The sequence below is a fragment of the Anolis sagrei genome, chromosome 6 (assembly GCF_037176765.1).
Source record: "Anolis sagrei isolate rAnoSag1 chromosome 6, rAnoSag1.mat, whole genome shotgun sequence".
In the NCBI taxonomy this organism is placed as follows: domain Eukaryota; kingdom Metazoa; phylum Chordata; class Lepidosauria; order Squamata; family Dactyloidae; genus Anolis; species Anolis sagrei.
In genome coordinates, this window is record NC_090026.1 from 50942862 (window position 1) to 50956259 (window position 13398).

The following is a 13398-nucleotide window of genomic DNA, read 5'->3' on the forward strand; positions in this document are numbered from 1 at the left end:
TTTTAAAATGCAGATTCTCCTGGAATAAAGGCGTCTGGATCTGGACTAAGTTATCTGAGGGCCCTTCTACACATCCATATAACCCCAGAATATCAAGGCAGAAAATCCCACAATATCTGCTTTGAACTGGGGTATCTGAGTCCACACTGCCATATACCCCAGTTCAAAGCAAACAATGTGGGATTTTATTCATCTGTGTGGAAGGGGACTCGGATGTGGGATTTTCTGCCTTGATATCCTGGGATACAGGGATGTATGGAAGGACCCTGTGTAGTAAAAGTATGATAGCTGGGACAAAGTGGTAGTGCTACACTGATTCCGCAACAGTGGTTGTGAATAAGGAACACGTATGTGACCACGTCGTCGAGAGAGCAGGGGCCGTGAGAGACGCAGGCGGGACAGAGTTGGCAAGATAGTTCGTAGGAACGGAAGACGAGCCCAACGTGGGTCAGAAAGGGGGGGGGCAGAAAGGGGGGGGCAATAAACAGGGAAGCATTACATCACTGTTATCTGTGCCCTACCTGCATTAACTGAGTTCATTGGTATCCTGCCGCCAAATTGTGCTGAGTTCCGTGGTATCCTGCTGCTGGATTGTGCTATCAGTGTTGGCGAAGCAGCATTGCGGAATCAGTGTTGCGCTACCAGCACTCAGTCCCAGCTATCATACTTTTACTCCCTGTGTTATCTGAGAGCCCTTCCACACAATCATATAACCCAAAATATCAAAGACGAAAATCTTTCAGTATCTCCTTTGAATAGGGTGTGGACTCCGTTCACAGCAGATATTGTGGGATTTTCTGCCATGGTATTTTGCGTTATATGGCTACTAGCCGTCCCCTGCCAAGCATTGCTGTGGCCCAGTCTGGTGATCTGGAAAATAAAGTAATGAGAAAGTGTTGGTTTCTAATATATGTAATTTCTTTATGCTTTTGGGTAAACAGTATTTTTTGCTGGTTTTTTGTCAACTCCCAAATGACAAAAAAAATTTTTTTTGAGTGAAGGACATACATTGGGTTGTTAGGTGTCTTGTGTCCAAATTTGGTGTCAATTCATCCAGTGGTTTTTCAGTTATGTTAATCCCACAAATGGACATTACATTTTTATTTATATAGAAGACTAGCCATCCCCTGCCACACGTTGCGGTGGCCCAGTCTGTTGATATGGAAAATAAAGTAATGAGAAAGTGTTGGTTTCTAATATATGTAATGTCTTTATGCTTGTGGATGAACAGTATTTCTTGCTTTTTCTTTGTCAGTGTTGATGTGGAGAGTGTCCGGTTTGCCTACTCTGGAATATGCAACATATCAATGTCCTTCTTTAGGGGTTCCTTTCAAATCTTTGACACTGCATCTGTTATATACATATGTGTGTGTGTGTGAATGGCTGGATGGCCCTTTGTCAGGAGAGCTCTGATTATGTTTTCTTGCCCTGGTGAAGGGAGTTGGACTGGATGGCCTTAAGGCAGCATTTCTGGGAAGTCAAGACCCCGAGGGGGGGCGGTCAGAAGGGGTCACCAAAAACCACCAGAAAACACAGTATTTTCTGTTGGCCATGAGGGTTCTGTGTGGGAAGTTTGCCCCAATTCTGTCATTGGTAGGCTTCAGAATGCTCCTTGATTGTAAGTGAACTATACATCCCAGTGTATAGTTCAAATCCCAAATGTCAAGGTCTATTTCCTCCAAACTCCATCTGTGTTCATATTTGGGCATATGGCATATTCGTGCCAAGTTTGGGCCAGATCCATCATTGTTTGAGTCCACAGTGCTCTCTAGATGTAGGTGAACTACAACTCCAAAACTGAAGTTCAATGCCCACCAAACCCTTCTAGTATTTTCTGTTGGTCATGGGAGTCCTGAATCCCAGTGACTAAAACTCCCAAATGTCAAGGTCCATTTCCTCCAAACGCCATCTGTGTTCATATTTGGGTGTATTGAGTGCTTGTGCCAAGTTTGGTCCAGATCCATCATTGTTTGAGTCCACAGTCAGAGGTGGCCCTAGGTAATTTTCAATGGTAAGCAAACAGTACCCCCCCCCCCCAAATGAATCACTGATATATATTTTCTGTTCGTCGTGGGAGTTCTGTGTGCCATATTTGGTTCAATTCCATCATTGGTGGAGTTCAGAATGCTCTTTGATTTTAGGTGAACTATACATCCCACTAACTACAATTTGCATATGTCAAGGTCTATTTTCCCCCAAGAGCGCCTCAAGAGCACCCCTGGGCAAAACCAACTATACTGCGAATGCTTACTTTGCGTAATGGTTGAGCTGCCCCTGTCCACAGTGCTGTCTGGATGGAGGTGAACTACAACTCCCAAACTCAAAGTCAATGCCCACCAAACCCTTCCAGTGTTTTCTGTTGCTCTTGGGAGTCCTGTGTGCCAAGTTTGGTTAAATTCCATCATTGGTTTAGTTCAGAATGCTCTTTGATTGTAGATGAACTATAAATCCCAGCAACTAGAACTCTTAAATGACAAAATCATATATATATATTTTTGAGGGAAGGACATACATTTGGTTGTTAGGTGTCGTGTGTCCAAATTTGGTGTCAATTCCCCCAGTGGTTTTTGAGTTATGTTAATCCCACAAACGAACATTATATTTTTATTTATATAGACTAGCTGCACTCACCACGCGTTGCTATGGCCAACCTTCCCTCCCTCTTTGTCTCCTTCCTTCCTTCCCTTTTTCTTTCCCTTCTTCTTCCTTCTCTGTTTCTTTTCTCACTTCCTTTGCTCTTTGGATCCATCCTTCCTTGTCTCTTCCTTTCCTTCCCTCTTTCTCTTTTGTTCCTTCTCTCCTTCCTTCCCTCTTTCACTTTTTCATTTCCTTCTCTCTTTCCTTCCTTCCTTCTCTACCTTTCTTTCTTTCCTTCTCTCCTTCTTTCTCATTTCTGTGTGTGTTTTGCGTGTGCATATGTGTCTGTATATATGTGGTTTTGCGCATGCGTTTTCATGTATTTTTTTAGTTTTTTGGCTTTTTAAGTCTCTTCTTTATTTTTCTGAGTGATAGTCACTCATTGGCTTGATGTGTCTTGTCTCCAAATTTCGTGTCAATTCACTCAGTAGTTTTTGAGTTGTTAATCCCACAAACTAACAGAATCATAGTTGGAAGAAACCTCATGGGTCATCCAGTCCAACCCCCTGCCAAGAAGCAGGAATATTGCATTCAAAGCACCCCTGACAGATGGCCATCCAGCCTCTCCTTAAAAGCTTCCAAAAAAGGAGCCTTCACCACACTCCGGGGCAGAGAGTTCCACTGCTGAACGGCTCTCACAGTCACATTACATTTTTATTTCCATAGATGTGGAAAGGCCCTAGGTTAACTAGTCAAACTAAACCACTGTGTCGCGAAATGATGCAGGCCTCCAAGTGTGGAAATGTTTGGGAAGCTCCCCTCCCCTCGCCTTTCAGCGAATCCCAAAGTGCCCATAAGCTTCCAGTTTCCCGCGCGCGCCCCCGCTTTCCTGCTTCCCGCTGAGGGAAGAGGCCTCACGCGGCGCCGTGGTTACAAGGCGCCTTTGCGGCCTGCAGGCCCTTTCGGAGGCGTTTGGGGCAAAGGGCGGGAAGCAGCGCCTTTCCCCGCGTTCCCTCCCTCAGGCCTCGGGGCGCAGGCGACACCGCCCTCCCCCCCCCATCCCCCTTTCGCTCCGGAAAAGGGCGTCTCCTGACTAGGCCGCGCCCTCCCTCCCTCCGCTCCCTGGCGGGGGCGAGGCCAAGCGAGCAGGCGCGGCGGGACTGAGGCGCTTCAGCCGCTCCTGAGGAGAAGAGAGAGAGACACACACACACAGAGACGCAGAGTGGGAGAAGGAGAGAGAAGCTTGCTCGTTGGGCTCCGGATGCCGTTTCCCGGCGGGTTGTGGTGGCTGCTGTGCTGCAGGCAAGGCTTCACGTTGCTGCGGCGGGACTATGGCGAGGCGGGCAAGGAGGACGACGAGGTGGTGGCGGCGGAGGAGTCCTTCGAGCTGCGGAGCCCCGTCGGAGAGGTGAGGGGACAACAAGGCCCTGAAACTATCACCATTGGGCAAAGGTTCTCCACAAGTGATAGGTCCTGAACCATGGCTCCCTCTTGTCACCCACAAAGGAGAATATTTTCTTTCCCCAATTGGCAGAAGTTTCTTTCCGTTTTCTTCTTACATCAGGACGTTTTCCACTGTGAATTAGCAAGAAGTTTTCAGCCAAGTACAAGTTATTGTCGAAGGCTTTCGTGTCAGGAATCACTGGTTTGTTGTAGGTTTTTCGGGCTATATGGCCACGTTCTAGAAGCATTCTCTCCTGACGTTTCGCCTGCATCTATGGCAAGCATCCTCAGAGGTTGTGAGGTCTCACAACCTCTGAGGATGCTTGCCATAGATTCAGGCGAAACGTCAGGAGAGAATGCTTCTAGAACATGGCTCACAACCTCTGTGGATGCTTGCCATAGATTCAGGCGAAATGTCAGGAGAGAATGCTTCTAGAACATGGCTCACAACCTCTGTGGATGCTTGCCATAGATGAAGGCGAAACGTCAGGAGGGAATGTATTGTCGAAGGCTTTCATGGCTGCAATCACTAGGTTCTTTTGGGTCTTTTTCAGGCCATGTTCTAGAGGCATTTTCTCCTGATGTTTCGCCTGCATCTATGGCAAGCATCCTCAGAGGTTGTGAGGTCTGTTGGAATTAGAAAAATGGGTTTATATATCTGTGAAATGACTGGGGTGGGGCAAAGGGCTCTTCTCTGCTGGAGCTAGGTGTGAATGTTTTAACTGACCACCTTCATTAGCATTGAAAGGCCTGGCTGAGCCTGGGGGGATCTTTTGTTGAGGAAACAACCAGGCACATCTTAACACCTCTCAACAAAACGTCAGGAGAAAATGCCTCTAGAACATGGCCATATAGCCCAAAAAAACTCACAAGAACCTCGTCAGGAGATAATACTTCTAGAACATGACTCACAACTTCTGTGGATGCTTGCCATAGATGCAGGCGAAACGTCAGGAGAGAATGCTTCTAGAACATGGCTCACAACCTCTGAGGATGCTTGCCATAGATGCAGGTGAAACGTCAGGAGAGAATGCTTGTAGAACATGGCTCACAACTTCTGAGGATGCTTGCCATAGATGCTGGCAAAACATCAGGAGAGAATGCTTTTAGAATATGGCTCACAACCTCTGAAGATGTTTGCCATAGATGCAGGCGAAACGTCAGGAAGGAATGCTTCTAGAACATGGCTCACAACCTCTGAGGATGCTTGCCATAGATGAAGGCGAAACGTCAGGAGGGAATGCTTCTAGAACATGGCTCACAACCTCTGAGGATGCTTGCCATAGATGCAGGCAAAATGTCAGGATGGAATGCTTCTAGAACATGGCTCACAACCTCTGAGGATGCTTGCCATAGATGAAGGCGAAACGTCAGGAAGGAATGCTTCTAGAACATGGCTCACAACCTCTGAGGATGCTTGCCATAGATGCAGGCAAAATGTCAGGATGGAATGCTTCTAGAACATGGCTCACAACCTCTGAGGATGCTTGTCGTAGATGCAGGCGAAACATCAGGAGGGAATGCTTCTAGAACATGGCTCACAACCTCTGAGGATTGTTGCCGTAGATGCAGGCGAAACGTCAGGAGAGAATGCTTCTAGACCATGGCCATATAGCCCGAAAAACCTACAACAACCCAAGCACAAGTTGTTCTGGTGGTGCTCTGTTTTTTTGGTGTCTGTTGAAGACTTTACTATTTCAGGGATGCTGTGAGTTTTCTGGGCTGTAAGGCCATGTTCCAGAAGCATTCTTTCCTGACGTTTCACCCACATCTATGACAGGCCTCCTCAAAAGTTGCCCTCTCAACCTCAGAGGATGGGCCCTTTCACACAGCCAGAATATCAAGGCAGAAACTCCCACAATATCTTCTTTGAACTGGGTTATCTGAGTCCACACTCAGATAATGTGAGATTTTCTGCGTTGATATTCTAGGATATAGGGCTGTGTGGAAGAGCCCGATGCCTGCCATAGTTGTGGGTGAAACGTCAGGAGAGAATGCTCCTGGAACATTTATTTATTTATTTATAGCATTTATATTCCGCCCTTCTCACCCTGAAGGGGATTCAGGGCGGAGCACAACATATGAATGGCAAACATTCAATGCCGAAACATACTAGACATACATGTACAAAAGCATTCAGATCACTTATCTTGACGTTAAAGTCCTCTAATTAAAACTGTCTCAACAACCATATCGAATTTGGTTGGCATACTAAGGGTTCCTATCACTGCCTCATTGCACAATCCCAAAGGCTCGGTCCCACAGCCACGTTTTTATCATCCTTCTAAAGGACAAGAGGGAGGGGGCTGACCTGATCTCATTAGGAAGGGAGTTCCATAGCCGAGGGGCAATCACTGAGAAGGCCCTGACTCTCATCCCCGCCAAACGTGCCTGTGATGGTGGCGGGACCGAGAGCAGGGCCTCCCCAGAAGATCATAATCTCCATAGTGGTTCATAGGGGAAGATGCGTTCGGACAGGTAAATTGCATCAGGACCATTTAGGGCCATACAGCCTGGAAAACTCACAGCAACCTAGTGATTCCAGCCATTAAAGTTTCTCAACCTGTGGGTTGGGACCCCTGGAGGGGTCGCAGCAGGATTGGTCATGGGCGTTCTGTGTGGGAAGTTTGGTCTTATTCTATCGTTGACAGGGTTCAGAATGCTCTTTGATTGTAGGTGAACTATAAATCCTAGCAACTACAACTCCCAAATGTCTATTTTCCCCAAACTCCACCAGTGTTCACTTTTGGGCATATTGAGTATTCCTGCCTATTTGGTCCAGATCCATCATTGCTTGAGTCCACAGTGCTCTCTGGATGTAAGTGAACTACAACTCCGAAACTCAAGTTCAGTGCCCACCAAACCCTTCCAGTATTTTCTGTTGGTTGTGAGAGTTCTGTCTGACACGTTTGGTTCAATTCCATCGTTGGTGGAGTTCAGAATGCTCTTCAATTGTAGGTTAACTACAAATCTCAGTAACTACAACTTGCAAATGACAAAATCAATCCCTCTCCCCAACCCCACCAGTATTCAAATTTGGGTGTATTGTGTATTTGTTCCAAAATTCCGTCCCTGTGAGTGAAAATACATCCTGTATATCAGATATTTACATTATGATTCATAACAGTAGCAAAATTACAGTTGTGAAGTAGCAACAAAAATAATGTTATGGTTGGGGGTCACCACAACATGAAAACCTGTATTAAGGGGTTGCGGCATTAGGAAGGTTGAGAAACACTGCATTAAAGCTTTTGAAAACTTCTATTACATTTTCTCATTGCACAAATGGTTAAGCAACCAATGCACCAAGCTGCTGATGACCACTTTAACCTCCAACTTCTCTCCAAGTACCACACAGTACTTACAGCAGGCATGGGCAAACTTCAGCCCTCCAAGTGTTTGGACTTCAGCTCCCACAATTCCTCACAGCCTACTGCTTTGAAGTCCAAAACATCTGGAGAGCTGAAGTTTGCCCATGATCCCAGGTTTATTTCTTTGAATTGGATTATATGAGTCTACACTGTCAGATAATCTGGGCTAAAAAGAAAACCTGGGATCAGATCCTGGGATATAGGCCCTGTCTGGAAGAGCCTCAAGATGCCTCTTCTTATCCACAGGAAATACTTATCCTGGCAATGGAGTCTGTGGATTTTGCACTAAATGAGCTTTCATTTGGTCATCAGAAACAGTCTTGTTCCACAAAGTCCAAACTCTAACAATGATACAGGCCCCTTCTACACAGCTGAATAAAATACCATATTTTTGCCTTGAACTGGAATACATGGCAGTGTGGACTCAAATAACACAGTTCAAAGCAGATAATGTGGGATTTTCTGCCTTGATATTCTGGGGTATATGGTTGCGTGGAAGGGCCCACAGTTTCTTCTCTTTGCTCCTATTCCATTGTTTGTTTGGCAGGGCTTGGATTAGATGAACCAGTGGTAGACACCTTCGTTTCCACAGTCCATTTCCCCTCCCTCTTCTGTCCCATCCCTTAGGCTTTGCCTGCCAGCTGCCACATTTTGGCAGCATCCACTTTAGTTACCAGCTATTACTGCTATTGCAATGTAAATTGGTAGAAAGGTATGTAATGATAGTGTGAATAATCAAAATTGTGTTGAGATAGTGCTTGTAGTTCTGGAGGAACTCAAACTTTTGCTTCTCATAGGCTTGGCATGGGAATTAGGTTAACCAGTTAAAAGTCATGAGTAAACCAGGTTTTCTTTTTACCTGAAAAAAATTGGGGGTAGTTGGCTACAGGCTCTGCCCTCAGTGTGGAATTTCGATGTCCAGAAAGGGAGAAGCAGAAGGAGGAAGCAGCAGCAGCAGTGCCTCTTTCCCCTCAGAGTGAGGTAGCTTGGCTTGTTGAAGGAGGAACAACCAGTCTCTCCTTTCGAGGCTTTCCAGTTGGGGTTTGGGCCTCCAAGTTGTACTGGGCCCGACCTGCACTCTTTACCTGCACCTTGAAATAACTTTGTGGCCCTTGCAGAAGGAAGACATAATTGGTACCCATTTTTCTGCCCTCATAGAATCAGAATAATAATAGGCCCTTCCACGCAGTCATATAACCCAGAATATCAAGGCAGAAAATCCCACAATATCTGCTTTGAACTGGGTTATCTGGGCCCCTTCCACACAGCGGAATGAAATCCCACATTATCTGCTTTGAATTGGGTTATATGGCAGTGTGGACTCTGATAACCCAGTTCAAAGCAGATATTGTGGGATTTTCTACCTTGATATTCTGGAATATAGGGCTATCCGGAAGGGCCTTGAGCCCACACTTCCATATATTCCAGCTCAAAGCAGATATTGTGGGATTTTCTGCCTTGATATTCTGGGCTATATGGCTGTGTGAAAGGGCCTATTATTATTCTGATTCTATGAGAGCAGAAAAAAAGGGTGCCAATGATGTAGCAGGAATAAAAAGTAGCAGGCCTAAAAATTAACAAGAAAAAGACGGTGATATTAACAAAAAAAAATAAAGAAAAAAGATGAACTTTCAAAATTAACTGAATTCCAAATAATGGAGAAAATACAATATTTGGGAGAAGAGGCTTCTTAGGGCCCTTCCACAGAGCCCTATATCTCAGAATCGCAAGGCAGAAAATCCCACAATATCTGCTTTGAACTGGTTTGTCTGAGTCCACACTCAGATAATGTGGGATTTTCTGACTTTATATTCTGGAATATAGGGCTGTGTGGTAGGGCTCCAAGTTCAAAACAGATATTGTGAATATCCGTCCTGATATTCTGGGTTATGTGATTGCATGAAAGGGCCCCTAGTTGTAAGAAAGTTCAAATAGGAATGGTGTTTGATTGATTGAACCAAATGGAAGCCTCAAAGGAGGGAGAAAAGTTCAAACAGGACCCAAGAAGTCCAAATGGTATTTGATAGATTGATCTGTCATCAGGAAACTATGGGGAAAATGCTTAAATTATTGTGATAAACTTCCCTCAGTCTAGACACTAGACTAGACTTCTTTTGATGTAGCCCAGAATCCCATTGGCTTTTTATGCTGGTGCATCACACTGTTGGCTCATGTTCAACTTGTTGTCCTCGAAGACTCCCAAGTTCTTTCTCACATTGTTGAGCCAGGTATCACCCATTTTATATCTTCGCATTTCATTTTTTTCTGCCAAAATGTAGTATCTTATATTTGTCCTTGTTGAAATTCATTTTGTTAGTTTTGGCCCATCTCTCTAATCTGTTACAGTAATTTTGAATTCTGATCCTGTCCCCTCATTGAAGTCCTTTTCTTTCTGGCAATATATGTTCCTTCTAGCAAGCATGGGCCAACCACAACCCTCCAGGTGTTTTGGACAAAATATTCCTAAAAGACACATTTCTGGGTTTTTCTTCACGTTATTAGTAATCTGTCCACATTTGTCTTCCATTGTTGTTGTTGTTGTTATTATTATTATTATGTTTATTTGTGTCCCGCTTTTTCTCTCCATATGGAGACTCAAAGCGGCTTACAACTAAAAGCGTTGCAGTACAACTTAAAATATTCTAATATACAAGTATTAAAACAATATAAACATCATTAAAAGCATATAAAATCACAGCAGCCCCTGACGATCTTAAAAATCTTCTTCTTTTAAAAGCCTGCCTGAATAAAAAGGTTTTAATCTGCCGCCAGAAGGACAGCAGGGAGAGGGCCATTCTGGCTTCTCTGGGCAGGGAGTTCCAAAGTTGATCTCGTTCCTACCAACCAAGCTCGAGATGGAAGAGGGACTGAGAGAAGGGCCTCTCCTGAAAATCTCAAGGGCAGGTTCTTACAAGGGGATGTGGTTGGCCAAATAGTCTGGACCTGAACCATCTATTCAAATGCCAGTCTCTATTTTTTTTTTAAAAAAAAAAAAACTTCATTATTTCCTATCATTAGATTACTTGGCTATTTGAATATATTCTAATAACTTTTCTCTCCAGTCCTTTTTTAGATAGTTCTTTTTCACCTTTCCATGATTTTGCTATTGTCCATCTAGTAGCAACAAAACCATCTTGATAAATTTCCTTTGCTAATTCTCCCTAAATATTCCTAAAAGGCACACTTCTGGATTTCTCTTAACTTTCTTAGTAGTCATTTTGTTTATTTCCCTAATCATATTTTTAGAAAAATCTTGCCCTATCCTGAAGGTCCACCAAATGTGGAAGTGTCTTTCTGCATCTTGCACTGCCAGCATTCCCCAGCTGGGTTTTATCCATTTTGGCTATTGTCTCTGGCATTATATAACATCTACAAAACATCTTATACATATTTTCTCTGATGGAGCCAGCTATTGAGAATTTAAATCCACTTTTCCAAAGATGCTCCCAATTCTCCAGATTTATTTATTTAAAATAAATAAATTGACAGTCTCATGATAAAACATTAAACATTATTAAACACATCACATAACATCATATATCACACAAGGACATAGCCGTTGTCCGTAAACAGTCTTGGGTCAGCACTTTTGTCACTGGAGTACACACCTCCTTAATTGGGAAGTTTAGTCTCACAACCTTGTCTCCCTGCAAATAACTTGCTCCTATTCTTATCTCATTCAGGTGTTTTCACATTTTATCCTGCACATGTGGCCTGCCCACTGTCACTGTGATTGTGTTTATCGTAATGTTATTTTGTTACTGTATGTGATATATATATCTATCTATATAATGTAATTTTAATGCTGTTGCTTGTTGCTTATGCTTTGGTTTTATCATGCTGTAATATGTTGTCCGGGCTTGGCCTCATGTAAGCCGCCCCGAGTCCCCGTTGGGGAGATGGTGGCAGGGTATAAATAAAGATGATGATGATGATGATGATGATTATTATTATTATTGCATTTTCAGCTTTCACTTTAACGTTAAATATTCCTATGATGGGATGATCAGTAATTTTCCTTACATCTTTAATCCAGGAGATCATAGTGATTTTATTCAGTGTCTTCTAGATTGTATTCTAGTGTATGTTTATATAATCTAGAAACTAAACCCTTATTCCCCTTCTCAAGAAACTTTCCAACATCGTTTTCTATTAGGAAATTTTAAACTTTAACGTATTTCGTAAATCGATCATGCCACTGATGATAACAGAACCAGTCACTTATCCCTATCTCATCTCTCAGTTTTAATTTCCATTGGTCTTTTCGTTTAGTTAGATATTCCCTGTAAGTTCTCATTTTCTCATTTGATGTTGGCCTAAGTACTACTTCCAACCAATTCCCACAATTCCTAACAGTCGGTATTTGAAGTCCAAAACACCTCGAGGGTGAAAGTTGGCCCATGCCTGCCTTATAGTAACCAGGAAGGTGAAGAGAGTTAAGGGGTTTTGTGTTTCATCTGACTTGGTTACTCTTCTTGAAGATGATGGTTTTAATTTGGAATTGAGGATACAGAAGGAAGACAACAGAGGCATCTCTTCTGCCCTCACCAAAGTCCTTTTCTTTGTGGCAATTTACTTTTCTTCTATTCGGAAGGCGAAGAGAGTTAAGGGGTTTTGTGTTTCATCTGACTTGGTTCCTCTTCCTGAAGAGAAAGGCTATATTTTGGAAGGGGTGGTATATATAAGGAAAAAATAGAGGCATCCCTTCTGCCCTCAGTCCTTTTCTTTCTGGAAGTTTGCCTTCCCTATACAGACCAGCTATGAATTTGTATTTCTCTGACTTGGCTTCTCTTCCCGAAGAAGGATGTACTGTATCTACTGGAGTTTAAGGTACCATAGAATCTAAAGCATACCTGAACACTGGATTAATTGAATTTTTTAAAAATTAAACATATTCGGACCAGAGAAACACAACGGAAAATACTGACCAAATGGTATAGAACCCCACTTAAAATTAGCCCATATAGCTAAATCATTGTCACAACTATGTTGGCACAAATGCAGCGAAATTGGCTCTTTTATCCATGTGTGGTGGGTGTGATAAGATACAAGAATGTTATAATACAATAAAGAAAGAGATGAAAGAACTAATAGGGCAAAAAGTAGAGCTGAATAAAAGGGATTTTTAAATTCAGAAAATCAATGGCAAGAGCAGCACTAACAAATGGACATATATATAAAACATATGATAGAAGTGGCTCAAGCAACCGTAGCTTTGGGCTGGAATGAGCTGGAAAAATTGTAATTAAAAATGGCTTGAATATTTAGCAGATATATGGTCAAGGATTATATTTTTGAAAGGAGGATGATACACAACAGGCTGTTGTAAGAAGAACTTGGACTCGAAATGGGGAACTCTGATAGCTAGAGTAAAAGGGGAAAGGAAATATAAAGAACTGAATCATAGTCTTGTCACAATTGATCAAGTAAAATAATGCTCCAATTGAAGATATAACTGTTTCCAGCAGGTGGGGGGGGGGGCAAAGGAGGAAGGCGGGGAGGGGAGGGGGAAAAACCTGCTGGACACAAGTGATTGACAAGTGTGGAATTGAGATTGGTAAGGTTAAGTAAATAAGACACATTATATTGAGTGAAAATGTAAGTGGATTTTCATCATTGAGATTTGTATTACTCTACTTGTGTTCACAATTAAAAATAAAATAATAATAATTTTTTAAAAGAGAATCTAAGGTACACTTCCATTTTTAAAACCCTGAAACCAAAAAAGTGCTGGCAATTGTGATGCACAGCAGCAGAAAATGCATTCTTTGTAATTCAGCCAAATAAATGTGTGTATTACTATTGCTGCTTGCTTTGTATTCCTTCTTCAAAATCAAAGGAGTTAGAGTACCAAAGCTTCCAACAATTAAAAAGAAAACTTTGGGATGTGTCTATGCTGTAGAACAGTGGTTCTCAACCTGGGGTCCCCAGATGTTTTTGGCCTACAACTCCCAGAAATCCCAGCCAGTTTACTAGCTGTTAGGATTTCTGGGAGTTGAAGGCCAAA

The 13398-nt window shown here is 42.9% G+C and overlaps 1 protein-coding gene across 1 annotated transcript in view; it reads left to right on the forward strand.

Moving 5' to 3' along the window:
- Positions 1 to 3688: 3688 nt before the first annotated feature.
- Positions 3689 to 13398, forward strand: part of PLEKHH3 (pleckstrin homology, MyTH4 and FERM domain containing H3) — a 38854-nt gene continuing 29144 nt past the window's right edge. The window contains exon 1 of the mRNA XM_060781285.2: positions 3689 to 3985. Within this exon, the coding sequence (XP_060637268.2) occupies positions 3839 to 3985 (147 nt within the window). The 5' untranslated portion in view covers positions 3689 to 3838. The remainder of the gene's footprint in view (positions 3986 to 13398) is intronic.